This window comes from Lemur catta, chromosome 13 (assembly GCF_020740605.2).
Source record: "Lemur catta isolate mLemCat1 chromosome 13, mLemCat1.pri, whole genome shotgun sequence".
NCBI lineage: Eukaryota > Metazoa > Chordata > Mammalia > Primates > Lemuridae > Lemur > Lemur catta.
The window spans coordinates 83,655,829-83,683,009 of record NC_059140.1 but is presented as its reverse complement, the minus strand read 5'-3'; the positions used below and the strand labels follow the sequence as shown (position 1 = coordinate 83,683,009).

Genomic DNA, 27,181 nt, shown 5'->3' with positions numbered 1-27,181 from the left:
GTGTGCGGACCCAGAGGGCAAACCATGCCTGGTGCTGAGAACCCAATTTGGGAGACAGGGGCCCATGGTGGTGTTTTAAGCCACGGGGATGTATAAAATCACCTGGGCGCCCCCCCTCTCCCCCCAGCAGCGGCGACAGCGCCGGCGACAACGGCGGCGACAGGGACGGGCGGCCTGCAGGCAAGGCTGCTCCTCCCAGCGCAGAGCCCAACGGCAGCACAGGGCCCGCTCCAGGAAGACCGTTTTTAAAAACAGGCTTACAAATGCAATAAAAAGGAAAAGCTCTACCCCCATGACCCAATCTCTATAACCAGCCACTGCCAACTGTTCGTAACTGGTGCTCACCTCCCTAGACATCGCCTATGCATATGTAGATTCACCGCATAACCCACACTCTTAACTCTATACACATCGCGACCTTGCGTACTGTGGAACTATCATTTAATCATCCCCCACTGATACATTTCTCCTCCATTACAACAGGGCTGTAAATGAGAATCTGGTGTCTTTATTTTGTGCATTTATGCAGGTGTATCTGCAGGACGTAGTATTAGAAGTTCAAATGCTGGGTCTAAGGATAATTTCCATTTTATGTTTCGACAGCTACAGCGATGTTGCTTGAGGAGTTTCCTTCGGAACAGCTACCAAATCCAGCTGGATGCCAACAACCCAGAGAGAGGGAGAGGCTGAGCGTCTAGAAGGAACCATGCGACAGCTTCCTGCTCCCCCAAACTAATTCCCTAAGATACTGTTCATTCTCAGTCCTCCGGTTTCTGGGACAGGCCTGTCCTAGTCTTACGTGGGCTGCCACAGACAAGCTGGCTTAGACAATACTGATTTCTTGCGGTTCTGGAGGTGGAAGTCCATGATCGAGGTGCTGGCCCGCCTGGCTCCTGCTGAGGACCTTCTTCCGAGCTCGCAGACGGCACCTTCTCACCTCACACGGTGGAGAGAGAGCATGACCTTTCTGAGTCTCTTCTTACAAGGACACTAATCAGGGGACCAGGGACCCACCCTCATAACTTCATTTAACCTCAAATACTTCCTTACTACAAGCAGAGCCACAGGGGGGGCTAGGACTTCAACATGTGAATTTAGGGAGGACACAATTCAATCCACAGCAAAGCCTGACTCCAAACATCATGTTTTCTGTCATCTGTTGAGACACCCTAGGAATGTCAGCAGTCTGGTATCCAAACAGCATCTTCTACACTGGCCCCCGTGCCCCAGAGTAGCACAGGAATCCCCTGTCAAATCAGTTGTTCCATTTTTTGTTCAGAAAAGTATGGTCCCAGTGATGCAGGACACGGCTGCTCCGTGACCGTCTAACATGGATAACATATGTAGGCATGCTGCTCTTGCCTTGCACATTGATTTTTCTGCATGATAGTAATTTAAAATTATTCTACCAAAATGCTGTTACCGTTGAAAAGTACCATTCTTCTCACGTGGTAGACTGCTTGTGTTTAAAGTGACCAAGACACTTTTTATCAACCTTTTGTAATACAAGGTTACTTATGTAATTATTTTTCTTTTAGATGTACCAGTGAAGAAGCCTGGAAGAACTTTAGAACTTTCCAGGATAAATATGCTTTTGATACAAAAAAGAAGAATAACCATTTACAAAAGCTGCTAGCTTTCCACCAAAATGCAGCCCAACAGAAATGCACAAAGAGAAGACAGAGGGCATTTTTCTAAACTTAACTGAAGTAAAAAAAAAAAAAAATGACTTAAACTGCATTTTCATATAGCACATTACTGTCATCAGACTTTGCCTATAGCTGACACTAGGTTGAAGCAATTAGTTGCTGAATTTAATTACGATAATTTATGTTTTTAAAAAACCCTCGACTCTGCCATATTGTTCTCAAAACAAACCCTTTTCTTGTTTTGCTATTAATCTATCAACACAGATCACATAGATCAAACAATAATTTAATTCTCCACTTTAATCTCTGACACAGCCTTAACTTTAAAGAGAGGAAGAACAGAACAAAAAGCAAATCTCCTCAAAGTACGTATCACGTTCTATCCTAGAGAATGAGGCGAATGCCATCTCCTTTCATCAAAATGAAAAGACACTGACATGAAAACTCAATGACAGAGATGAAAATAAAAAGTCCTTTCTCAGAGTGTCACCTAAAGAAACTCAGGCCCTTCTCCGCGGGTGGTCTCCCTGCAGCCTCCACTCACGGCAGGAGGGGTGTGGTCAGGACGCGACCCTAAGCGACCCCAAAGCCAGTGCCCACGCAGTGCTCGCAGCTGGCAGAAGTGAGCCCCACTTTCTGGGAAGAGCTTGTCCTTTCTCATGGTGGGAACATCCTGGCTGCTGTGAAGAACCCAGTACCCCGAGCCGCCCATCTGCCCCGAGTGTTACACTGCCGCGGGGCTCCCAACGGGAAAAGACTGTCACCAAGCACGTGGAGACAACGTGCGATTCGTCGGGTGCCTGTCCCACGTGGGATCTGGGGGTCGCCTCCATCGGGGGGTGGCTGCCGTCCACTAGCAAGGCAGGAGCACCTGCAGTGGTGGCAGTTAGCTCCTCGTCTTCGCTGTGTGCGCGTAAAACACCATTACTGAAACTGCTAACTAGCTAAATAAAACCAAAGGCTGGAATCCAAAATCAGAAACAGAAAATGTTAAAAGAAAGTTTTGCTATGGAATCACTAAACATCGAAATGTGAGGCCAATCCCTACACAGCCCCTTGGTCACACTGAGAACCTGAGTCCCTTCCCACGTGGCCACATTAAAGATACCTTTTCCTCACCTTTTTTTTTAAACCATTTCTTAGACATGCGATAAACTCAGTTTTGTGTTTTCTTTCATAATGGGCAGTAAAGTTTTACAAATATGTAAACAGCTTTGATCGTACCAGCCACCAGCTGCCAGACATCTCTGAATCTGTTCCTCATTTATGAAAAGATTACGTGTGTCCTGCCGAATTTTAAAAGTGAGTCTAACCCTAAATTGGGAAAGGTAAATGGAAGTATTTTTAAAACAAAATAAGCCATTATGAAATGTATTACTGTTTTAAACCAGTGGTCTCAAAGTGAGTTATAGAAACCCCTGAGGATTCAGGGGCCTCTCTGGGGTGTACAAGGTCAAAACTACTTTTAAGACTAGGACATTATTTGCATTTTTTTACTCTGAATTTCTGGTGAGCAAACAGTGGCGTTTCCAGAGGCTCCGTGATGCGTGGTGATGTTGTCACTCTGACAGCTAAATGACAGTGTGTTTGCAGATTGTGTGAGAGCATTTATTTTCATTTCAAATATAGGAAACATCAATGAATTTAACCCACCTGATTAAAAAAATGCTCTTTGGGGTTGTCAATAACTTTTAAGAATGAAAAGGGATCTTGAGACCAGAAGGTATAGCCACTGTTTTCAACTGGCGTTTCTGAAAGAGCTCCAGGGAACGTGAGGTGCCAGGTGCCAACGTGCCAGCAGGCCAGCCAGCCCGGGAGGCGGGCTCAGAGCCGACACAGCTGGTCCCGGACTCCGGGTCTGCGAGTCTGCAGGACCGAGGCAAACGTGCCGTGAGGACCACAGCGGCCTCGACTGGGGAGAGCCGGCCTGGGCCACGTGTCCCAGCGTCCCTGCCAGATGGAGCCCTGCTGAGACTAGTCTCTCATGCACTCGGCCACATGCCGTCAAGGGTGCTTTCTCAATGCCGTGGCGAGGCGAGTGGTGGTGGCAGAGTCCGCGTGGCCTGCAAAGCCCCAGATACTCACACCCAGCCTTTCGGTTTGCCCCACTGCGTGGCGCGGGCCTTGCTCAACCCCCAGCAAGGCCTTCTCTCCCGCTCCCCGCGATTCAGGGCCAGGGAGTCACAAGTGACAGCACAGCTGTGCCATGGATTGATTCCACATCCAACAGTCACAGGCTTTTTATCAACAAGTGATGAATTCTTAGGTTTTTGATAAATACAAATATTTCACAATAACAAGGAATGGATATAATCAGCAAAATATTCATGTAATTGAAGCCACATTTTAAAAAGCAATATTTTAGTACGTAAAATCCTATATAGGAAAAGTGCTATAACTTTAGGGCTTAAAATTCATAGCAACAAAATTTTTATTTAATAAACAGTTGAAAGCGTAGTGTCAAAAATACAGTAACATTTAAAAATTTCACTGCAAAGAATATGCGTAATACCCCATGCTACATAAGGCATAGTTTCAGAAAGCTACTTTAAATTACTTAAAAATAAAGTGCCCAAAGCTCAAAGAGACAGATCTAAATGCTGTACCTCGGTTATTTCTTTCCCAAATAAAGGCGAATCCTGTCATCTCGGCACCCCTTAAACCACAAGGGTCATGAATGAGGAGCATGTCCACCAAGAGACGGAGAAAGTTTCCCCGTCCGCGGCCGCCGAGGGCTGACAGCGTGGGGGCTCCCGCTGGAGGGACCGACGCACAACAGCTTTGCAGAAGTGTCGGAAGCACAAGGTTATGACGGAACCGCACCTGCTCCCTCCTCGACACTGTGGCTCACAATGAAACGCAGATTCTGACAGACCATTTGCTCAAATATGTGGTAAAACCTAAAGTGGATGCTATTCTCACAACACACTGAACTGCTTCAGAATTCACACTAATACAATATTAATTTTCTTCCGTGTTTTACTTCCATATTTTCCTACTTTCCAATGGAAATCATTTCCTGTTGTAGCTAAATCATAAATACTAGTTTATACAAGAAATGGCAAAATCTATGAAAATTCTGCTCAATTTAAAAAAGATCACTTCTCCCTTAAGAATGGTTTCTGGAAGTTTCTGTCTCCCTCTACATTTCTGGCTCCTGGTTTCCTTCGAAGGAGTCAATTCACCTCTCAGGGTACGCTCCAGGGTAACTCACGCACTTCTGGGATGCCTTTCTCATCGCTCACCTGCATCACCAAGCAGGCGCACACGGCTCACTCCGCCTCTTCCCCCCGTGCAGGACCAGCCCCTGCGGGGTCTTCCGTCCCGGTCTGCCCAGCACGTCCCTGCCCGGGGGCTCGGGGACCAGCTCCTGGCTGGTGCAGCTGCAAGGCCAGCCGGTCCTGTGGGAGTGGACAGAGGCGGTTACTCCCCCCAGGGCCAGCCAGGCCGGGGGCCGACCCCTCTCTGTACTTCTAGGGCCTCATGGTACCAACTGTCTAAAGAACATCAACGTGACAGCTGAAAACCAGCCCTTTGCACAGCACTATCTCAGAAACCAGGCACTGTGAGTGGAAAAAAGCCACGAAAAGAAAGTTAATATTTAAAAGAAGTTGGTTTTCTGGGACGCTGTTACTGCTCAAATGAAGAGCATTGTGGAACTCGCACAGCCATGGTCTTGTCCTCCCAGCTGGAGAGATGAAGGCCCAGACGTGCTCATCTTAGTCCTTGAGTCTGAAACCGAGGCGTGGACCTCGGCCGTGAGATGTGTGGGCTGAAACCAGCAGCATCAGTGACAGCAGTTTCCAGGGGGCTCATCCCTGCCCCCATCTAACAGTGGGGGGCTGCTGGCAGCCAGGGGAGCAGACAGTGACCCGGGGGCAAGTCAACAGCAAGGCTGAGGACAGCTGCTCCCAGCACCAAGGGGGCCGGTGGGGGCAAATCCCAGCCCCAGCGGCAAATCCCAGCCCCAGGTCACCAGCAGCTGGAGCAAGCTTCCTTCTCCACTTCCTTGTCCGCCTCAGCACAGCTCCTCCACCCGCTCGGCAGCAGCCTTGGCCTCCCAAGGCCACCACAGGGAGCCCAGGCGTGAACTGCAAGGACGACTGATGTGGGCACACCCCACCCGCTCACCTGTACCCACTCCTGGACTCCTGGACTGAGTGTGGCAGCCCCAGCAGGCCACTGCCAGGGGGTTTAACTTAATTTTCTTTTACTTAAAATGGGAAGTCTAGGGGCAGGGCTCCGCAGCCCCAGGCGTCTGAACCTTTCGGTCACCTGCAGCCAACACACACAGCCTGGCTCCTCAGCAAGCAACCAACACCTGTGTGTGGAGACTGAGCATGAATTCTGATCTCACAAGGACACTGCACCCCGCCCAGTCTCAGCAGAGAGGAGCTACTGCACACAGAGCACCTCGGTACCACCGCGGTTCTGTTAGGTTTAACTGAGGGAGGTGAGTCATCCTGCAGCATTCCCCCACCTAGAGCTGTGCAAACACCCAAATCATTCACGGCTGCAAAAATGAAAAGACAATTGAAAAACAAGTGCTCATGTGAACAATCCTCCCACCAAGAAGACCCATGTGGTAGCGCATGGACCCTGAGGCTGCGGTATTAGCAACCGCGAAATCCCTGGAGTGCTGGGGGGAGAGGAGTCAAGGGCGAGGATGAGAAGGCCATTCCCTGCCTTTCCGCCTCACCTTCACCACAGCGTTTTAAAAATGAACATTACTGATATATGAGGCTGAGGAGGAGGGCCAACCTCAACGGTCACAGACGAAGTCCTCAGGCCCCAAAGACACTCTCTCCGTGTAATCAGTCCTCGTTTTTATTCCTGCACCTCTAGGAGCTAATAAAAGTGCGGGTTAGTGTTTTCTAAAAGGAAGATAGTTCGCGGTTCCCCACTGTTAGATGGAGGCAGGAATAATCCACATGGAAACTGCTTATTACTAACACTAATCATTGTTTTAGTTCACGTAGAAAGTATTCTTGGAACGACAAAATCAGAGGCAGAGTGGACGGTGGCCGCCAGGGCTCAGGGACCGGGAGGGAGTGTGTGCTGAGCGCTGGGCGGCTCTCTGCGGGCAGGCGGCCGGGCTGGGCCTGGCCCCAGGGGGCGAGGACATCACCTACGAGGCTGCTTTGGGAAAGTGTGATTCCAGCAACACTAACTGCAGGCTTCTGAAAGAAAAGCTGTTTTCTGGGCTAAGTGGGTTCACTGTCTGTGCAGAACTAACTTATGGGTGTTTATGAGCCATCTGATTATTCATTAATAATCAGAATGCTGTTATATAACGTAAAACAAAGCTCATTAGTATTTTCCTTACTGTCTTAAGGGTGAGTGTGAACTTACCTTATTCTCAGGCAAATGGTATAAATGTACTAGTTTTACACTAAATAAAAACTTCCTTTCCCTGGGGAAAAATAACTGATTCTCTGGGAAAAAACAATGGCTGGTTTCACTTTGGGATCTGACTTCCAGGAATACCTGCTCTAGTAAACACTGACCCTCGAAGCAGTAGCTCCCCCTCACACCATAGGTGCAACCCCCGACACGCCACCGGGACAGATTTTCCTTCCGGGTTAATAAAGACCTTATTTCCCCGCGGCTCCTTGCGGGGTGCCGGGCTGTCCTCACACCTCTGCCCTCTTCCCGTCCGCGCTTCGGCCTCCCCGGGGCCGCCGTCCTGGCCGCCCTTCTTCCCTCCGTCCGGGGCAGACCCTCTCCCCGATCTCAGCTCAGCATCGGTCCTCCTGGGAAGCCTGCCTGGCTCGCAGTGCGCTCTGTGCTTTCTGGCATCCGCGTGGCACCTCTGCGCTTCAGGTTCTTTTTCCCGAGATCGTCTCTCCGTGTCCCTGTGCTCTCTGTCACCGTCATTTTGCGACCTGTGATTCAACACAAACGATCAGAGACCTGGCGTAACTGCGCATCGATGCCTGTCTCCTCCCTAGGCTGTGCGCTCCAGAAGGCCGGGCCGGTGTCGGCCGCGCCCAGGCCGCACACGGGGCTGCGCGGTGACGGTGCCTCGCAGGCGTTCGGCACAGAACTGTTAGAAAGACACATAAGTCAGCAGTGACGGCAGCAACAGCATCTGCCACTATACTCGAGTGACAGCCAAGCCTTACTGCTCAGGTACTTTATAAACTTATTTTTCTAATTCTCAATAACCCTCCAAAGTAAATATTACCCACCCCTCCTGTTTTTGACAGATGAAGTAAACGAGACTAACGGGCTGAGTGACTGGCCGGGAGCCCAGGTCGCTCGGCACAAGGCAGCCCTGGTACTGACTGCTTAGCTTTCTGCTCCAAGCATGGCTGCAGCCAACTGAAACTCAACAATGCTAGCTTAATTATGCTCATGCACACGCTAAGACATTACACGAACAGTAAATAAATAAACGGCTGCTTAGCTCATCTGGTTCTTAAAGCCTTTCCTGCCACAGCTGTGGGTGACCCGGGGCGCACCCCCCTGCGGGAGCAGCTGGGCAAAGCAGGGGTCGCCGGGAATACGGCCGCAGGCCCTGCTGTGTCATCAATAACAAGAGAAAACGCTTATAGCATAAACACAGTGCTCTGAGGTCGTGGATTTGATAATCAGATGTAAATTAATTTTACAAAGAAACCGAATAAATCAAAACCCCCCAAAAAAGGGAACAATATTTTCTCAGCAACGCTGTCAGAAAGGCGGTGAGAACCCACTCAGGTCACTGTGACTCTGGGAAGCTGGCAGCTGACCCCACGACCTCAGCGCCCGCCCTCCCAACTAGAACCCACATCCAGCACCCCGGGAGCAAAGTGGCCCCAGGCACCAGGACACTGAGGGTGCGCCACGCAAGGGGGCAGGACCCCAGGTCAGAGGGCAGCACTGACAGCCCTGCGGGCGCCCCCGCCCCGCGCTGTCTGCCGGCTCAGGGGGGAGCTCCCTCCAGAGACTCTTCACCAGCGGCAAAGCGGGAGGAGAGACCCAAAGGGGCCCGGGACCAACACAGCCGGCCAGCATGTGCACAGCGTGAACAATGGCAGCGCTTAAAACTTAAAATTCTGTATCACAAAAGACTTGCCAGCCCTGAAAGACAGGATTCTCTGTGGACAAACTGAAGGCCGCTGGAGGAGCCAACAGGCGAGCACAACACAGGGAAAACTGGCAGACAAGGCAGCTGCGCACACAGACCCTGAGGCCGGACAGCAGCAACAGGGCCCAGGAGGAAGGCTGAAGGGAGGAGGGAGGAGGAGGAGAGGACAACAGCTAAGCAAGTAACAGAAGGAAATTTCCCTGATCTGGAGACTGGAAACTGCAGACTGCATAGGTTCACCCAGCTCCTGGCCGAACTCTCGGACCCTGAGATGAACGCGAGGTGCACACGCTCACGCTGACGACGGACACCTCACCGCCACCCGACGCCACCACGCACAAGAACAAACGCTCACTTCGCCCCGAGCTCCTCCAGCCAGCTCTGCAGGGGCCTGGCTCTCACCACTGCACACGCTTTCCGGCTTCCCGCTCCACAGTCAACGTCCTCTCCTCTTTCGCTGGGTTTCCCTGTGGTTGGCTCCTCTCCCTTTTCCGGTTTCTTAAGAAGCTGAGAAATTATAATGTTAGTAAAATGTTACCTCGAGCACATTATAAAAGAAGTTGCTGAACAAATAGTTAAACATATAAACCCACATTGAGCCCAGATGTTTGAACAGCAAAAGAATGCAAGCTAAAGGTCCAGAACCAAGGTCTTTGGTTTAACACACATGGAACATCCAGTCAAAAAAATGTTTTGTCACAGAGAACCACACAGGATGGCCAACGTGACGAAAAGACGCTATACCCCAGTGACTCAAAGAAGGCCACAAAACAGAACGTGCACGGCGATTCCGCTCCTGCCTCGGCGGCGCTGCACCTACAGCGATGACTTCCAGGTGCAGAGCTCGGATCCTCGCTGCCTTTCAACTTCGGGGTCTAGTTTTTCTAAGATAAGCAAGTATTACTTTTGCAATAAAGAAAAAATAAACATTTTTTAAAAGGTTGTTTTATACTGATGACTTTTAGAATGAATATAGCTTTCAAAAGGGAAGAAGTACCTCTGAGAATTCTGTTCTCACTTACGAAAGTGGATGTTTTAAATTACAGTGAAGCAGGCCGGGCACGGTGGCTCACGCCTGTAATCCTAGCACTCTGGGAGGCCGAGGCGGGTGGATCGCTCGAGGTCAGGAGTTCGAAACCAGCCTGAGCAAGAGTGAGACCCCGTCTCTACTAAAAATAGAAAGAAATGATCTGGTCAACTAAAGATATATAGAAAAAAATTAGCCGGGCATGGTGGCACATGTCTGTTGTCCCAGCTACTCGGGAGGCTGAGGCAGTAGGATCACTTGAGCCCAGGAGTTTGAGGTTGCTGTGAGCTAGGCTGATGCCACGGCACTCACTCTAGCCTGGGCAACAGAGTGAGACTCTGTCTCAAAAAATAAATAAATAAATAAATAAATAAATAAATAAATTACAGTGAAGCAAAACTACACACACACAGCAGAGCTGGGGAGTCCCTCTAAGGAGGGGCACACGCGGCCAACCGCTGCGCACCCCCCGCCAGCCCAGGCTCATCCGCTGCTTCGCCCACCTGCGTGGCATCTGGGACCTGAACATTCCCTTTCAGATCGTGTCCACCTTTCTTGTTTCTCACAGCAGTAACAGCTGTGACCCACGCAGGCCACGGGCAAGTGCAGGAGTCTCTACGTGGCCATTCATTTAACAAACCGTCCTGTGCACCTGGAAGTGTTTTACCCACACCGCGGACGCCAAACGCGCAGCGTCCTCGACACCAGCTGGGTGTCCTCATTCCCCTCGGCTCTGACACTGCGACCTGGAGCCAGCCTCAGACCTCACGGGTGACGGCTCAGCCCCACGAGACAGCCCCCACTTCAGATGACAGTTCCAAGTCCAGGCTGTCACCGGTACTTCTGAACAAGCGGTTCCCATAACCCCCTCTGGTTTGGTAATTTGCTAGGACGGCTCACAGAACTCAGGAAGGCACTTTACTTGTTATTGCCAGTTTGCTATAAAGGGCGTAACTCATGAGCAGCCGCACGGAAGGGACGCACAGGGCAGGGCAGGTGGCATGGGGGCCTCGGAGACTCCAGGCTGAAACCCTGGCACCTTGGTGCGCTCACAAGCCCAGGGGCCCCAGCTCCTTGGCGTTTTTGCGGAGGTGCCATCACATCAGCACAATTGACTGAATCACCGGCCACTGGGGATCGGCCTGATCTGCAGCCCCCTCTCCTGGAGACCGGGTGCGACTGCGAGTTCCAGCCCTCCAGTCCCGCCTCGGGCTTTCTGGCGGCCAGTCCCTGCCCGAAGCTGTGCAGGGAGGCCCCAGCCCTCAGCTACCTCACGGCAAGTGAGACGCTTGTCACTGCAGATGCCACAGGGCTGAGGGGCTGTGAGGCAGGAACCAGGGACTGAGACCCTGCACGGGGCCCGGGGAGCGGGCATGAGACAGACACACCCCTGCGCTGCGGGAGTCAGGACGGACATCCTCACTGAGGCAGCAGTGGACACGTGGGAAGGGAATAGTGTATACAGTGAAAAAAATACTAAAAAGGAAACAAAGGAACGAGATAACCTCAGGTAGTACTGAACGCTGCGAACACCTGCTCACACGGGGTCCCGGGGCACAGGGATGGGGGCGAGGGCAGAGGACGAGTGTGGGGGAGCCCGTCGCAGAGGCAAGACAGACTCTGAGACTGAACGGCGAGACGCAGCCACGTGTGTCTGGGGAAAGCTCCCGCGGAGGAAGACAGGCCGGGGGCAGGGGTGGACTCGGCCCAGGGATTCAGGCAGAGGGAAGCCCGCCCAGCAGCTGCATACCAGCGTCGGCCATCAGCCGCCTGGCATGCTCACCCATGCAGCCCGCCACATGCACACCCTCGCCTCTGCTCACACGACACACACGTAACCTGGTGACACACACCCTCGCCTGTGCTCGCACGACACACACGTAACCTGGTGACACACACACACCCTCGCCTGTGCTCGCACGACACACACGTAACCTGGTGACACACACACACACTCGCCTGTGCTCGCACGACACACACGTAACCTGGTGACACACACACACCCTCGCCTGTGCTCACACGACACACACGTAACCTGGTGACACACACACACCCTCACCTGTGCTCACACGACACACACGTAACCTGGTGACACACACACCCTCGCCTGTGCTCACACGACACACACGTAACCTGGTGACACACACACACCCTCGCCAGTGCTCACACGACACACACGTAACCTGGTGACACACACACACACCCTCGCCTGTGCTCACATGACACACACGTAACCTGGTGACACACACACCCTCGCCTGTGCTCACACGACACACACGTAACCTGGTGACACACACACCCCCTCGCCTGTGCTCACACGACACACACATAACCTGGTGACACACAAACACTTAAAAAAAGCTTTATGTGGAAGATCACACAATTTTCCTAGACAATATCATCTACAGCCTACAACGTATATACTCAGAAATTTCATTTGTAACTTTGGTATCCTAACTTCGTATTTCAACTTGGGCTCATTGCTTAGCTGCGGAGCAAGTGCTGTATCACTCGTTGTCACTGGGTTCAATCTGCCACCAAGAGTTCGTTTTATCAGCTTTGGACAAGACTAACCCTTCTCTTGCTGTGTGTTTATGTTCTGATTTCTGTTTTTTTATATGAAGGATACCAAACTTACTTTTACTGACCGAAATCTGTTTTATTTCTTAGGCTTATTGTGGATTTTAATTGTATACCCAAAAGTATAGAAAAAAGTGCTACATTCCAAATACTTTAAGTCCCACTAAAAACTATAGGCAACAAGTTCAATGGTTCTTTCCGAAAAATTCTCAGTTTAAAAAGCAGCTGACAAAAGGGATTCTGAGAATGTAAAGCAGTGGGCATTACTCTGTTAAAAAGGTAACTGAGAAGGTCAGACAACATTGGCACTCTCATGACTATTAAAAAAAAATGTACACCTATTTTGTCCCTAGTCATGACATGACAAAGATGAGTTTCTACAATGACAAAAACCTGCCCTATGATACGAAGGTATTACTTTGTTAATCTTCGTTTTGTTATAGGGAATAATATGCCGCAATTTTGTCATGAAGAGATGTCTGCACACGCAGACAAACACGGACAGACAGAAACTGTTCCCAGAGCTTCCCGGAGAGGAGCCCGGACCCACCACCAGGTCCCTACCGCTGCGGGGGGCGGGGGGTCATCTTCATTTAACAGGCTTGGCCGGTTCCTCCGTTTCATCAGTGTAATCAGAGTATGCAACTTTAAAACTATATAGATCTCTAGCCAATTCTTATCAAAGCCAACCTAAAAGAAACTACTTTGGATGACTGTTTTGGGGACAAAAGTTTTACCTATTCATCTTGCACATCTATTTTTTATCGTTGAAGCAAATGTGCTTCACAAACATTACCTGGTTCCTGTCCCACACCTTTCATGAAGTTGTATTTCAAAAGAATGTCCTTATACTTTAAAAAGAGACATTTCAAGAAACAGTCTTCAGAAATTGTGTTATTCCTTACCCTGTTCATCAGACATTTCAGGTTCTCCTTCAGGGCACACCCCTGCCCATGTGACATTAAGCAGGGCCACAGGACTCATTTTGGCCAATGGCACACGGACGGAAAGGGCACGTCACCTCCACAGGGAAGCACTGAGAACCCGTGTGCTCCACCCGGCTGCACTTCCCTTGCCCACAGTCACACAGACCGTGGGAGCGAATGCCGAGACACAGCCTGTCAGCTGAGGGCACGGAACGACTGCCCTGGCACCACTCTCTGCAAGTGCACGGCGGATACACAGCGTGAACAACAAACGAACTTCAGTTAAGCTAAACCAATGAGATTTTGAGACTATTTGTTATTGCAGCATATTCTACCCAATCCTAACTGATACAAACAGTTGTGTGTTTTTACAGGGGTATTGTTTTTTGGTTTTGTGCGTGTGTGTTTTTGAGACAGAGTCTCACTCGTTGCCTGGGCTAGAGTGCCGTGGCTTCATCATAGCTCACTGCAGCCTCAAATTCCTGGGCTCAAGCGATCCTCCTTCCTCAGCCTCCCAAGTAGCTGGGACTACAGGCATGCACCATGATGCCCGCCTAATTTTCCTATTTTTAGTAGAGATGGGGTCTCACTCTTGCTCAGGCTGGTCTTGAACTCCTGAACTCAAGCGATCCTCCCGCCTTGGCCTCCCAGACTGCTAGGATTACAGTGTGAGCCACTGTGCCCAGCCTGTAGGGGTATTGTTAAGAAATTGTAGGCCGCGCGTGGTGGCTCACACCTATGATCCTAGCACTCTGGGAGGCTGAGGCGGGCGGATTGTTTGAGCTCAGGAGTTTGAGATCAGCCTGAGCAACAGTGAGACCCCGTCTCTACTAAAAATATAAATATATATGCACACATACATATATATAAAGTTAGCCGGGCATGGTGGAGCATGCTTGTAGTCCCAGCTACTCAAGAGGCTGAGGCAGAAGGATCACTTGAGCCCAGGAGTTTGAGGTTGCTGTGAGCTAGGCTGATGCCACGGCACTCTAGCCTGGGCAACAAAGTGAGACTCTGTCTCAAAAAAAAAAAAAAAGAAAGAAAGAAAGAAATTGTTCTCGCCATTGCTAGTGAACTCCGTGGGAAAAATTATTTTAGAGCAAAGCCCTAGAAAAATCTTTGTTTTCCTTGAAGAACTAATATGTTTTCTCTTTGTAAAGCAAATTATGTTTCTGATCAACTTTTTTGTTTGACTGCCGAGAACATCAAAAACAAAGCTATAGTTCAATGATCTCTTTCCCACCCTTTCCTCTTCTAATCTGTCTTTCTCCAAGTCCTCACATTTTATTTTTTCCTTATATTGTATGATTTTATTGAACCCCTATAAGGTACTTTAAATCCTTCATGGAGTGAGGTAAAATACACGTTAGGTTGAAATCTAGATTTAATAAGCTCATTTGAGCAGGGTATTAAGAAGCTAAGGGTTGATCCCAATTCTGGCCAACACCTCTTACACAGAGCAAAATTCCCTCTATGCTTCACACCACCCTCATAAATAAATCCATCTGTCACACGTGCAAGTGGGCAAGAGGTACAGAGCCCCACTGTCGCTGCCAAAAAATAAATGACACAACTCAGTTCTGTGAGTCAGCCGAGCCAGTGGGTTCTGAATATGTATTTTTCAGTTAGGAAAATGCAAGCAGAAGCCTGGCAAACAGCAATGTGGGGCCCACGGGGCTATGCCCGCTCCTAGCTCCCAGCTCGGCACCGCACCGCCCACCCACCTCGGCCTCCCACGGCTCGTCCCAGGAACTCCTAGGGCTCAGGAAACACAATCTGGAAACTACCATTGTAGTACGGAAAAAAAGGAACTATAACAAAGGATTAATCGAAAATGTTTTTAAAATTTTAAAGAACTAAAATACCTAACAGGATTAATTAGTATAGCACAACTATTTTTGGAAAAAGTAAATGAAATGTTTCCTCAAAATTACCTTAATCCTTATTTCTTTCTCAGTAGTCTTCTGTTTATCTGCCTCTTTCCTTTTACATCTTTCTTCTTCTCTTCTTTTTCTTTTTTCTTCTTCCCGCAAGCGTTTCTTCTCTAACTCCCTCCTCCTCCGCTCTTCTCGCTTCTCTTCTCGAATTCTCTAAGGACGTGGAAAAGTACATGTAGGAACCACCCGGGTGGACGTGGCAGAGGCAGGAAGGGTGTTCAACAGGAAAAAGGCCAGACCTACCTGCTTTTCTAATTTTCTGTTTTTAATATATTCCAAAAGAGGTGTGGTTCTTCTAGCTAAAACACAAAAATGGTAATGCAATATTTAACTCCTAAAAATAAAATTTCTTTTCTTGTTTTCAATTTAATCCTTAAAATAATTAGGGGAACAATATTATTATCTTTTAAATTTACACGAGCAACACTGTATCCAGGGAAGTTTTTATTTCACTACTATGAAGTTAAGTAATTTGAAGGTACCAGCAATTTTACACATAGTAGACATGTCATTCCTGATTCTTCAGGGAGTCTTAAAATATTACTTACAAAGACCATATACAAGTGAAATGAGTACAATGCATTAAACTCCCCAAATGTTATGAGCATCTCTTCTTCACAGTTTTTCAGATACCTTACTTAAATCACTAAATAACGTATTTATATGTTCACTTTGATTCAATACATATTCTATTTTTTCCTTTTCTACTTTCCAGACAATGGTTTTTAGCAACTTGGATTCCTGTAATGTCATATAATACACACTCCATAAAAATCAGGGTGACACAGAAACTGTGTAGTTTGGAAAGTGACGCTGCATGGCACTGTTGGTCCTGTTCATCAAAAAGGCACCACTACCAAGCAATCGACACTTCCACAGACTCGAACTTGACCTTCACCTTTCGTGCCCCATCCTCTGATCTGACCCGGACTCTGGGTGCCCAGCGAGCCGCAGGCCCGACGGTGCTGCCTCTGAGGGACCCAGGACCACAGACAGGAGGACAAGGTGGGAAGGGGGGAGCTGGTTTGGGTCTATTCTGAAGGTCTTTAAGAACTCAGATCAAACGGGGCTGGGAAGAATCTCTGGATGTGTCTGGAATTCTGAGGGTTAGGAACCAGTCAGGAGTTACAGGAGAGCCCTGGGCCAGGGACCCCCACCTTGGAACTTTAAGGACCTCTGGCAACATGTGTCAAACGGCCCCTGCTAAAGGAGCTCCGGCCCAGGCACGGGGATGTGGGGACGGTGCCCTCGTCTCAGGCAGGTGCGGTGCCCGTGGAGAACTCGCTCTCCCCCCCCCCCGTGGCTCCTGTGTTGACCATGGCTCCGGCTCAGGGTGAGCAAAGCTGACTGGCTGAAGTCAAAGGTCGGCCTTTGGTAATGGGCAAATCATCTCAAATGAACCAGGGTTCCACTCTGCTCTGTGAAGGCCTGGACTTGTCAGCCAGGAAAAGTGCAAGACCACCCTGGATGACCTATGGCCTGTGAGGGTGGGGAGGCTGACCCTAGACTCCACTGCCTTCCTTCCTCTCCTACAAAACACCTGCTCTGGCTGGGCTCGGTGGCTCACACCTGTCATCCTAGCACTCTGGAAGGCCGAGGCAGGAGGATCACTTGAGCTCCAGAGTTTGAGACCAGCCTGAGCAAGAGTGAGACCCCATCTCCACTAAAAATAGAAAAATTACCTGGGTGTGTTGGCACGTGCCTGTAGTCCCAGGTACGTGGGAGGCTGAGGCAGGAGGATCGCTTGAGCCCGGCACTGGAGGCTGCCGTGGGCTGCAATGACACCACTGCACTCTACCCAGGGCGAAAGAGTGAGACTGCGTCTCAAAAAAAAAAAACAAAAATCTGCCCTGCTACCCACAGATTCATAAAAAGCATAAATGACACCTTGTATAAGAAAGCGTTTTACACACCACAAAAGTACATTATTTATCAGATAGAACACACACAACCGTGCAACAGAGTGCTAATTTAATCAAGAGTCGTAACCATTACCGCCGACAGAGGACTCTGGCACACAGGCACTGTACTATCGCTTTAGACTTAATATCGCACAAGAACTTACGAGGACACAGGGAAACAGGTGCAGGACAGCTACGGGGCTGAGACCACGAGGCTGGTAAGTCTCTGAGGACCCTGCGTGTGTACCACAGGTCCAGTGCCACTGAGAGTTTACTAGTATTTCCACAGAACCCTCACTACTTCTTCTGCTTTTTTTGTTTTTTGAGACAGGGTCTTGCTCTGTGGCCCTGAGTAGAGTGCAGTGGCACCATCACAGCTCACTGCAGCCTCACACTCCTGGGCTCAAGTGATCCTGCCTCAGCCTCCCGAGTAGCTGGGACTACAGGCGCCACCACGCCCGGCTAATTTTTCTAGTTTCAGTAGAGACGGGGTCTCGCTCTTGCTCAAGCTGGTCTAGAACTCCTGAGCTCAAGTGACCCTCCAGTCTCGGCCTCCCAGAGTGCTGGGATTACAGGCGTGAGCCACCTCCTCACCTGGCCGATCTCTCACTTCTTAGATTTGCTCTTAAGAACCCACTGAAGGCTAAGAGCTAAGAAAGAAAAGGGCCATTTGCTATGAATTGCCCCACTAAGATTCAGATTTGAGTGGGTAGAAACAGGAGTCACAGAAACAGGCTCTCCAGCCTAGTCCTGGGATGAATCAGCTGCTCCCAGAAGGCACAGCTGTCCCTGGCTGGTGTTTACACAGGACAGGCGCACCCCTCCGTGGGGACGCAGCCCAGTCTGGCCCTGAAGTGATCGCCCCTGTGCAAAGGGGCGTTGAAAACAACGTGAGGAAGAAATGGGTGGGGCAGGAAGGCCAGTTCTGTGAATAATGTCTCACCTGACTTTTCCAGCTCTTCTTAAATTTAACATGTTCTAAAGCGAAGCTCGGTTTTGCCCCATCCTGCTCCCATCTTCCCATATGTGTAATGGAGCCACAACCCTAACCGCTCCAGACAGACCCTGGAGTCTCAATCCTTCCTGTCCCTCACTCCCACCCCAGTCTGCTCCCAAAGCGCGCTGCACCTCTGCCAGCCTGGCACAGACCCTCCCCGGACCACGGCAGCCGTCTCCCCACCAGCCCCTGCCTCTTCTCTGGGCTCCACAATCCATTCTGGGTGGGCAACCAGAGTGACGAGACGACCAAACCGTGTCACTTCTGGAACACATCCAGAGCTCTGACCCAGCCCGCCCACCTGGCCTCCAGCGCACTGCCCCTTGCCCACGCGCCAACCACACGAGCTTGCGTTCTGTCCTGCACACCCAAAGCACCAGGCCCAGCCCCTGCATTTGGGGCTTCCTTCTTCCACCGCTCCGCACGGTGGTCTCAGCTCACCACAGCTCAGAGGGAATCTCCTGGCCACTCTCTACCCCCTCATGCCGCTGCACTGCATGTGTGGCACTCAGCACAAACTGAAACACTCCGGCTGGATTACTTCCGCACGCAGTGACCACCTGCCATCCCCGCTAGAAGGCACAGGCCTCCGCATGCTGTTTGCCGGCTGCCTCTCGCCCACGCTCAGAGCAGGGCCCAGGCAACAGGCATCCTCAGCACAGCTCAGTATTTACCGCAGTGATTAAAAACGCTTTGAGGCCGGGTACGGTGGCTACGCCTGTAATCCCAGCACTCTGGGAGGCCGAGGCGGGCAGATTGTTTGAGCTCAGGAGTTCAAGACCAGCCTGAGCAAGAGTGAGACCCCATCTCTACTAAAAATAGAAATTATATCGACAACTAAAAATATATATAGAAAAAATTAGTCAAGCATGGTGGTGCATGCCTATAGTCCCAGCTACTCGGGAGGCTGAGGCAGGAGGATCGCTTGAGCCCAGGAGTCTGAGGTTGCTGTGAGCTAGGCTGACGCAACGCCACGCCACTCTAGTCTGTGAGTGAGACGCTGTCTCAAAAACCAAACAAACAAACAAACAAACCACTTTGAGCCACATATTAAATCAGCTGTTATAAAACATAAAAACTTCATTACTAGACTACAGAAGAATATTAGTAAACTATTTCAATAACATTAACCTTTCTTACCAATTTATTCAACAAACATTTACTAATTCCTAAACTCCTCTGTGCTACAACTGCAAAGAAGAAAACACAGTTCCCCCGGGGAAGTGGAGACATGACGCGAGAGAGGAGTTTATACAGAGGGAGATCAACAAACAAGAAGATAAACTATAAACAGCATGACTGCCATGTCAATGAGCCTCCACGGGTGAGCAGAGAGCGACAGAGCGGAGAGACACTGCCGGGTGTGTTTGGGACAAAAGCACAGCAGTCTGCCGATGACAGTGCAGTTTCCTGTCTATGCTTCAGTTTGGGGCATTGCTACGAGGAGACAACCGTTTCTAAAGTACCACTTGCAGGAGCAGGGCTGAAGGCTGGACTCACACCGGGTTCTGCGCTCTGCCTGGCTGTGCAAACTCCCTCAGTTTGTGTGGCTTGCTCAGGGGGCTCGGAAATTTTTTTTGAACGGCAGCAGGGTGACCTCACACGTGAGCAGAGTCTCACTCTTCTGGGGTCCCAAGGCATCCTGGACACTGCTCTTTGCCCAGAGCACTGACTGTGACTTTGGGGCACAACGCTCCTTCCCTGACACGGCAGGTGCAGAGTGCTCACCCTGTCCTCGCCGCTGCTCATTCAGAAGCACCATGTAACTCAAAACAACATGACCATCACTGCAAAATCAGGTGCTCTCCCTCAACAAACGCTCAGAAATACTTCCCCAAACTGCTATCTTGCCACTCTTTTGTCAGAACTAGAAAATACTCTACATTTCTGCTAAGCCTATAACAAGTTTCAATTTTTGTCATAATCACGAAAAAGAAATAAATACATACTCTATAAATAAACATCTCAATAAGGAAAAGAGAAGAAACGAGTGCACAGACCAACAAGTTCTCGTGTCTTTGCCTCTATCTCTCCCAGCAGCGTTTCAGGGTTGGCACTGGCCTTCTCTTCCTCCACACAGTAAGTTTCCAAGAACTTCTTATACTCTGGATCTGTCATTTTAAAAAGTGAAAACGAAAATAAGCATAACCTTCCCCAACTACAGCAGGGAATTACACTGGATCAGTGCACTTAACTTGGAACTTGGAAAGGGCTTACCATCTTCGATGCTTCCGGTCTTGGCATCTCTTCTCTTCAGCTTCTTCCTGGCTACTTTCTGGAACGGGGCGAACTCCACCACTGCAGGATACTCTAGGCCTTGAACAGGAAACACATTCCAAACCGTTCTGAAATTCCATTACATCCATTTCCGAAAATTATGATCCAGCTTGCTTAAGGGTTAGGTTTAACAATGCCGTGCTTTGCTGCTGCTTAAACTACGATTCAATCATGCTTGCGAGCACCTGCAACCTCAGCATGTCAAACTCCAGATTTAAACAAAGTATGAACTGGTGGTAGGAGGAGCAATTATTTATTAAATGAAACAATTCATCATGTGGTGGTGATATAACTGAATACACTCAAAATCCATCAAATTTTTCACTTTAAAAGTATGATTTTTATCATATGTAACTTACACCTCAATAAACCTGACCTCCCTACCCCCTACATCAAATGATTTAACACTGGATTACCTTTACATAATCAGGTTTCTTAGTTCCATCTTAAACTTTCTAAGAGGTTATCAATCTATTACATAAGTTAAGAAAATTACTTTGCTCAGAAGAGACCCATGGCTCAAGGAGGGGCTTCAAAGGGTATATATAATATTCCAGGTAAAATTGGTTTCCAGTGTAAAAGTTGAGAATGGAAGTCACTAGAAACTGATTTTGTCATTATATGGTGGGGAAACAAACACAAGAGAAACGTTCACTAAGAGAATCTGCTATATGCTTAATCAACAAATGGAACATTTCTACCTCAGTACTAAACCCACTGAGTAACTATTTTTAAACTTGTCAGTTAGGGTCAGGCGACCATGACAATGTAACTCCCATTTATCTGGAAGACATTTTCGTGTCAACCTTGACTGTCCAGAGTCAGGAGGCAAGCAGGGCACTGGACGGCAGCAAAGCGTCCGCTCACCGCTGCGTCCACAATGCCTGGCATGTAGTAGACACTCACTGAATGGCAATCAACACACTCCCTGGTTTCAAACTTCCTGCAAAGCTACAGTCATTAAACACTGTGGTACTGGCATAAAGACAGACACATACACCAGTGGGACAGAATAGAGAACCCAGAAAAACCCTGTATACATGGTCAAATGATTTCAACAAGGGTCCCAGGACCATTCAATGAGAAAAGGACAGTCTTTTCACAAACCGATATTGGGAAAACTAGATATGCACATGCAAAAAAATAAATTTGGACCTTTACCTAATATCACATACAAAAATTAACTCAAAATGAATCAAACCTAAATGTAAGACTTAAAATTATAAAATGCTTAGAATAAAACATGGAAGAAAATCTCCGTAATATCAGGTTTGATAATGAGTTCTCGATATGACACCAAAAGCACAGGCAACTAAAGTGAAAATAAATAAACTGAACTACATCAAAATTAAAAGCTGCCAGGCATCAAAAGACACAATCAACAAAGTGAAAAGATAACCTATGGAATGGGTGGAAATATCTGCAAATCATACATCTGATAAGGGGTTAATACCCAGAATGTACAGAGAACGTCTATAATTCAACGCCAAACAACCAAACAACCCAATTAAAAAATGGGCAAAGGACTTGAATGGATATTTCAAAGATTATATGCAAATGGTCAACAAGCACATGAAAAGATGCTCAACATCAATAACGGGTAGAGAAATGCAAATGGAAACCACAGTGAGATATCACCTTAAACCCATGATGCTGGCTAATGTTAAAAATCAGTGCTGACGAGGATGTGGAGTGACTGGAACCCTTGTGTGCTCTGGTGGGAACAGAAAATGGTGCAGTTGCTGTGGAAAACAGTGTGGCAGTAAATGTTACGCATATGTTGCCAATATTTTTTAAAACTAAAAAAAAGGCAACTGAATATATTACTGAATAAATGAGCAATCAACAGAAATGTCAAATAGTTTAAGCACTGAACTTGATTTTACTCACAGGAAATGTCTTGGCCCTCAACTTAGTCACTCTTTTACAATCTCTTCTAGTTTGTTATCATTCAGTGGAGAAGAAAACACTTCGGGGGGCAGTGGGAAGAGGTTGGCAGGGGAGGGCCAGGGAGGGCACAAAACAGTTTGCTGTGAGAGGTACACAGACTTAACAGCAGTGAAAATGGTGGTGAAGAGGAGACAGGAAAAATATCAAAAGCAGAACGGCAGAAGCACAGGGAATTGGAAACACACAGAGCAGAGGTAAATGTCGCTACTGAACAGTTGCCGGTGACCAAGGTTCACGATTGCATCCTCTTCCCCATGTTACCAAGGAATGGTACAACCATGAAGACACAGATGTAAGTGTACAATACATTTTAGAGAATTCCTATCAGACATGGGTAAAATAATTTAGTTTTGGAACATAAAAAGATAAAGGTCATATCCAGAAAACTCATTTATATGAAAATATAAATATAATACATCAATAGGCTGTCACTATTACATAGAATTTCCGGAATTTTTTGGTTTATATATAATTTAAATTTTAATTATAAGCACATAATTACAGTAACATAATCAAAATTTATGATCTTGTTTTAGTCTCTGAGAACTTTTATTTTTTTTTTTTTAATATAGAGTCTCACTCTGTTGCCCAGGCTAGAGTGCTGTGGCGTCAGCCTAGCTCACAGCAACCTCAAACTCCTGGGCTCAAGCAATCCTCCTGCCTCAGTCTCCTCAGTAGCTGGGACTACAGGCATGCACCACCATGCCAGGCTAATTTTTTATATATATATATTTTTAGTCATCCAGATAATTTCTTTCTATTTTTAGTAGAGACGGGGTCTCGCTCTTGCTCAGGCTGGTCTTGAACTCCTGACCTTGAGCAATCCTCCCGCTTCGGCCTCCCAGAGTGCAAGGATTACAGGCGTGAGCCACCACGCCCGGCCTCTGAGAACTTCTCAATTAAAACTCACAAATATTCCATCAAAACTTCATTAATATACTTACAGATTATAAGAAAGAGTTTAAAAAACAAATGATCCAACCTTTACTGTCAATGAAGATATATCCATCAAAACGATCTCTAAAAGGAAGGATGTCATCAGGGTTTCTAAAATTAATGTATGCTCTTGAGTAGAGATGAGGATGAAGACTAAAATAAGAGAGAACAGTGATGGTTAGTAAGAAACACAACACTCCTTTAATTTAGCCTTTTTTTCTCCTTTTCTGGATACAACAACATTTACTTCAGGTAAAACGTTTATACTACAGAATCACCTCTTAGTTAATTATAACAATTTGGATATTCTTTAGCAAAAACAAACCCACCATTAACTGAGACCTTTTTAATTACTTGAGAGAAATAATTTAGGTTAGCTTCTCTGCACAGAGCCAGGGTGCGAGTACAGTGCTCAGACATTGAAAACTCAAAGAAAGGTTATTCAAGGGTCATTCCTAATGCATGGTGACCGCAATGCAATGCTAGCCATGACTTGCTCATAGAAGAAAACCCTATACTGTAAAAGAGATTGTTTATTGATCTAGAGAACACTTTTAGGTATTTTAAAGCAGTATTTACTGTGGCACAGGGCGCGGAGTCTACAGAGAGAACTAAGCCTTCCTCCCCTCACCGCCCCCATTTCCCTTCAGGCAGGAACTTTCACTCCCACTTCACAGACGAGAGCGGAGCCCCGGCACTTGGGAGGGTGCAGGAAGTAACCAGGTGGGACTGGAACTCCAACCCAAGTCACTCTGTACCTGTTTTTCCAAACTCCAGTCATTTGAAAATCATCTGTAAGGTTTTTTATAACCGTATCTATGTTTACTAATTAGTGATATTACTTTGAATGGACTGACATTTTTGTTGAAACATATTTATTCTAAAAGAACGTTGGGGCGCGGGGGCTCACGCCTGTAATCCCAGCACTCTGGGAGGCCGAGGCGGGAGGATCGCTCGAGGTCAGGAGTTCAAAGCCAGCCTGAGCAAGAGCGAGACCCCCCCCCCCCCATTTAATTTAAAGAGTTAAAATAAAAATAACGAAATAAAAAACCCGAAAGTTTATACAACCAGCGTGAGTGGAAATCATGACACTGAAGACGAGGATAACAAACGACAACGAAGATAATACAAATGAACGCTGCGAGACGGCCCCTGCGACAGTCTGAGCTGGGGGACCTGTCAGTGAAGGGCACGTCCTCGCGGTCACTGTGTCGCCAGCCGCGGAAGGGCACGGGCCAAGCCCCGCCCCGGTGCAAGGGGCTGCTGAAACTCGCCGGGGGACACCTCTGTGGCTCCGCTGTCGTCACATGGTCTTCGACCGACTGCACGCTCCAGGGCTAAGGCACGGACGCCCCAGACGCGAGAACGGAGCCCCGCGCGGCGCGCTGGCCCCAGGCACCCTCCGTCGCGCCCCCTGCGGCGCCCGCCCCCCGCGCACCTGAGGTCGGCCGCGAAGAACTCGAAGTAGTCGTGCGCGGGCAGCGGGCGCAGCTGCTCCTCCAGCTGCTCCTGGGTGAGGCCGGGGGGCAGTCGCCGGACGACCACCTGCGGAGAGCCAGGCCGCCGCGTCCGCGCTGGCCCCGCCCCTCCAGCCGCTCCGCCCCTCCCACCGCCCGCGCTGGCCCCGCCCCTCCCTGCCCCGCCTCCCCGCGCAGGCGCAGGCGGCCTCCTGCCCCGCCCTAGGCCCCCCTCCTCGCCGTCCGTTAGCCTCTCCGCTCCTTAAGCGCTGTCCTCGTCCCGCCCATTGGTTCGCCGCCCCGTCCCACCTCGCCCCAGACCGTACTGTTCTCCTCGCGATGTTTCCCACCTTGCTCAGGGCCGTCGTCTTCTCCTCGCGATGTTTGCCCGAAGATGAGGCTGGTGGGGTCTCAGGCTCTTGCCGCGGCGACTCATGGCGGAGCTGGCCCTCTAGAGCCGGCAGCTTTTCCCTCCCGCTCGGGCCCCGAGCAGCAACAGCCGTCCCCGGGCCTCCAACCCCCTCCTGAGACCGCATCAAGCTTCCGCCGCGTAGCCGTTGCCGCCAGCGCGAGGCTGAAACCTCGCGAGAATTCGGGGGCTGATGCTCCTCCCCGGCCCCGTTCGGACGTCGGCGCGCCCCCGCCGTCCGCGGGCCTGGTCGCAGTGGCCCAACGGGCCTGGGGCGCGCGGCGGGGCGCGGGTCGTGACCCCGACCCCAGGGTTCCCAGGTCCGCTGGGCCGCTCAGGCGGGGGGCGACGTGCCGAGGCCGCCCGGGGTCAGGTGAGACCCCCGGGGAGCGCGGGACGGCCGCGCCGATGCTCGGTGAAGCCGGGCGCGAGCTTTTCCCGGAGAGGAGCCACGCGAGAGCCGGCGGCCGGGCGGGCCCAGCCCAGGGCGGCCCGTGCCCCGTAGAATCCGCGCCGTGGGGTCCGCGCTGGTTGAAGACTCCGCGTACAAAAGGACCCTGGCGCGTTGTCCGAGGGTCGGCTGTGTAATTCTTAGCTAGTCTTTAAGGCTCTCAATTACTGGGGCGGCATCCAAACCCGGTTCACATTTGTATAGTTTTCTTCCACAAACGTACAGGCAGTAACACTTCCAGTGCGAACAGTTTATACGGAAGTTATTTTTGAATAGCGCTCCCCTGCCCATTTTCTCCTGTACTTTATTCTTGTTGGGTATGCTTTCAAAGGTGCTTTCGTTTGTAGCACCTATTCCCCCAAGAACTTCAAACACACGAAAGAAACTAGAGAATGAGATAACCTTTCCTTTATTCTCTCTGAAGCCTACTCGTTGGCAACACTGATGTGAATTACAGCTTATCCGGTGTCTGAACCTTTTTCCCTTCGTCTTAAAGCGCTGTCAATGCGGTGATGGCTCGCTCACCCAGAAACCTGAAAGACCATACCAGGTGATTAATGAGGAAACTAAAAACAACTTTTTGTTCTGACAAGCCAAATATGGAAAACCTCAGCACTTCATTAATAGAATACTTTCATTTTAGTTATTTTCAAAATAATTGTTTTAAGTCTCTTGATTTTCTAGCCCCAGCTAAGCAGAGGGAGGCATTACAAATAGCACATGTGGTGCCTGACAAAGGACAGACAGAAAAATAAAAGCCGTTGAAAAAGAAAGATGAAAACTCAAAACACACTACTTTGAGTCTAAACACCACTGGGCAACTCATGGTGTCTCAGTGCATTATTGCATCAAACTCCAACGGAGAACCTGACCTTCGCCACGATGAGCTGAGACAGAGCGCAGGGTCTGAATCCAGCCTGGGACACACCACCTGAGGGCTCAGATTTCTCATCTGTGCGGGGGAAACGAACCTTCCTCAAAAGACTTAGAGTTAACATGTGGAGGCCCTCAAGAAATGAGAGCTATTATTATTCTGCTTAGGAAGGTAGAAATATATAGAACACATTTTAGATAGGTTAAGATAAAAAGTTTTGTTGATTAAGGGAGCATTTCAGTTGCCTGGAAAATTCATTTTTGTATAACACCTTATTTGTTAATGATGCTGTGAATAAATGTTTTGTAATAACTATACAACAGTTTTTTCTATGAAAAAGTAGGATAGTGTGTCCTTTGAAGTTAGGACTAGGAGTTTGAAAGAAAGGATTTTCAACAAATGAAGTACAAAATCCTGTCTCATTAGAATAAGAGAGTAGGGAATGTTCCCTGCTAATACAGTTACCATCTGGAATTATAGCAAGATGCTTTTGCTAATTTCAGTGAAGAGGTAAAAAAAGTTGAAATACTAGAGATTTAGTAAAATTAAAATACAAGCTTTTTCAAAAGCAAAAATTTTAACATGCCTTTTCTCAAATCACTAGTCAAATGTGTAAAATTGTGTAAGAACTTTTCTTTCTTGACCTCAACAAATGGGGTATTTCCGTCGGTCCTGCCATGACTGATTTCAGATGCTCCCATAAAGTATTAATCTAGCCACGATATAGTAAAAGTGATA

The 27,181-nt window shown here is 48.8% G+C and overlaps 1 protein-coding gene across 3 annotated transcripts; it reads right to left on the bottom strand.

The window, feature by feature from the left end:
• Nucleotides 1-4,062: 4,062 nt before the first annotated feature.
• Nucleotides 4,063-25,276, bottom strand: UPF3A (UPF3A regulator of nonsense mediated mRNA decay). Of its 3 annotated transcripts, XM_045566722.1 has the most exons (10): nt 25,060-25,276; nt 24,691-24,797; nt 23,299-23,405; nt 20,307-20,405; nt 20,090-20,200; nt 15,435-15,490; nt 15,189-15,344; nt 9,077-9,228; nt 7,243-7,534; nt 4,063-5,050 (listed from the first exon to the last, which is right to left on the bottom strand). In XM_045566722.1, exons 1-10 carry the CDS (start codon nt 25,243-25,245, stop codon nt 4,922-4,924), a joined length of 1,395 nt encoding a protein of 464 aa, XP_045422678.1. In that variant the 5' UTR covers nt 25,246-25,276; the 3' UTR covers nt 4,063-4,921. The 3 variants fall into 3 exon arrangements, with proteins under 3 accessions (XP_045422678.1, XP_045422677.1, XP_045422679.1); XM_045566721.1 differs by lacking the exon at nt 4,063-5,050 and having other exon boundaries at nt 6,595-7,534; XM_045566723.1 differs by lacking the exon at nt 4,063-5,050 and having other exon boundaries at nt 7,482-7,534; nt 9,124-9,228.
• Nucleotides 25,277-27,181: the final 1,905 nt, after the last annotated feature.

Bases quoted from the DNA above. Each gene is read 5' to 3' on its own strand.
- UPF3A (XM_045566721.1), bottom strand. From the start codon at position 25,245: ATGCGGTCTCAGGAGGGGGTTGGAGGCCCGGGGACGGCTGTTGCTGCT. The intron at 20,201-20,306 runs GTAAGCCCTTTC...TTAAAATGACAG, and splicing joins GACCGGAAGCATCGAAGATG to ATCCAGAGTATAAGAAGTTC. The intron at 9,229-15,188 runs GTAATTTTGAGG...ATAATTTCTCAG, and splicing joins AGAAAGAAATAAGGATTAAG to CTTCTTAAGAAACCGGAAAA.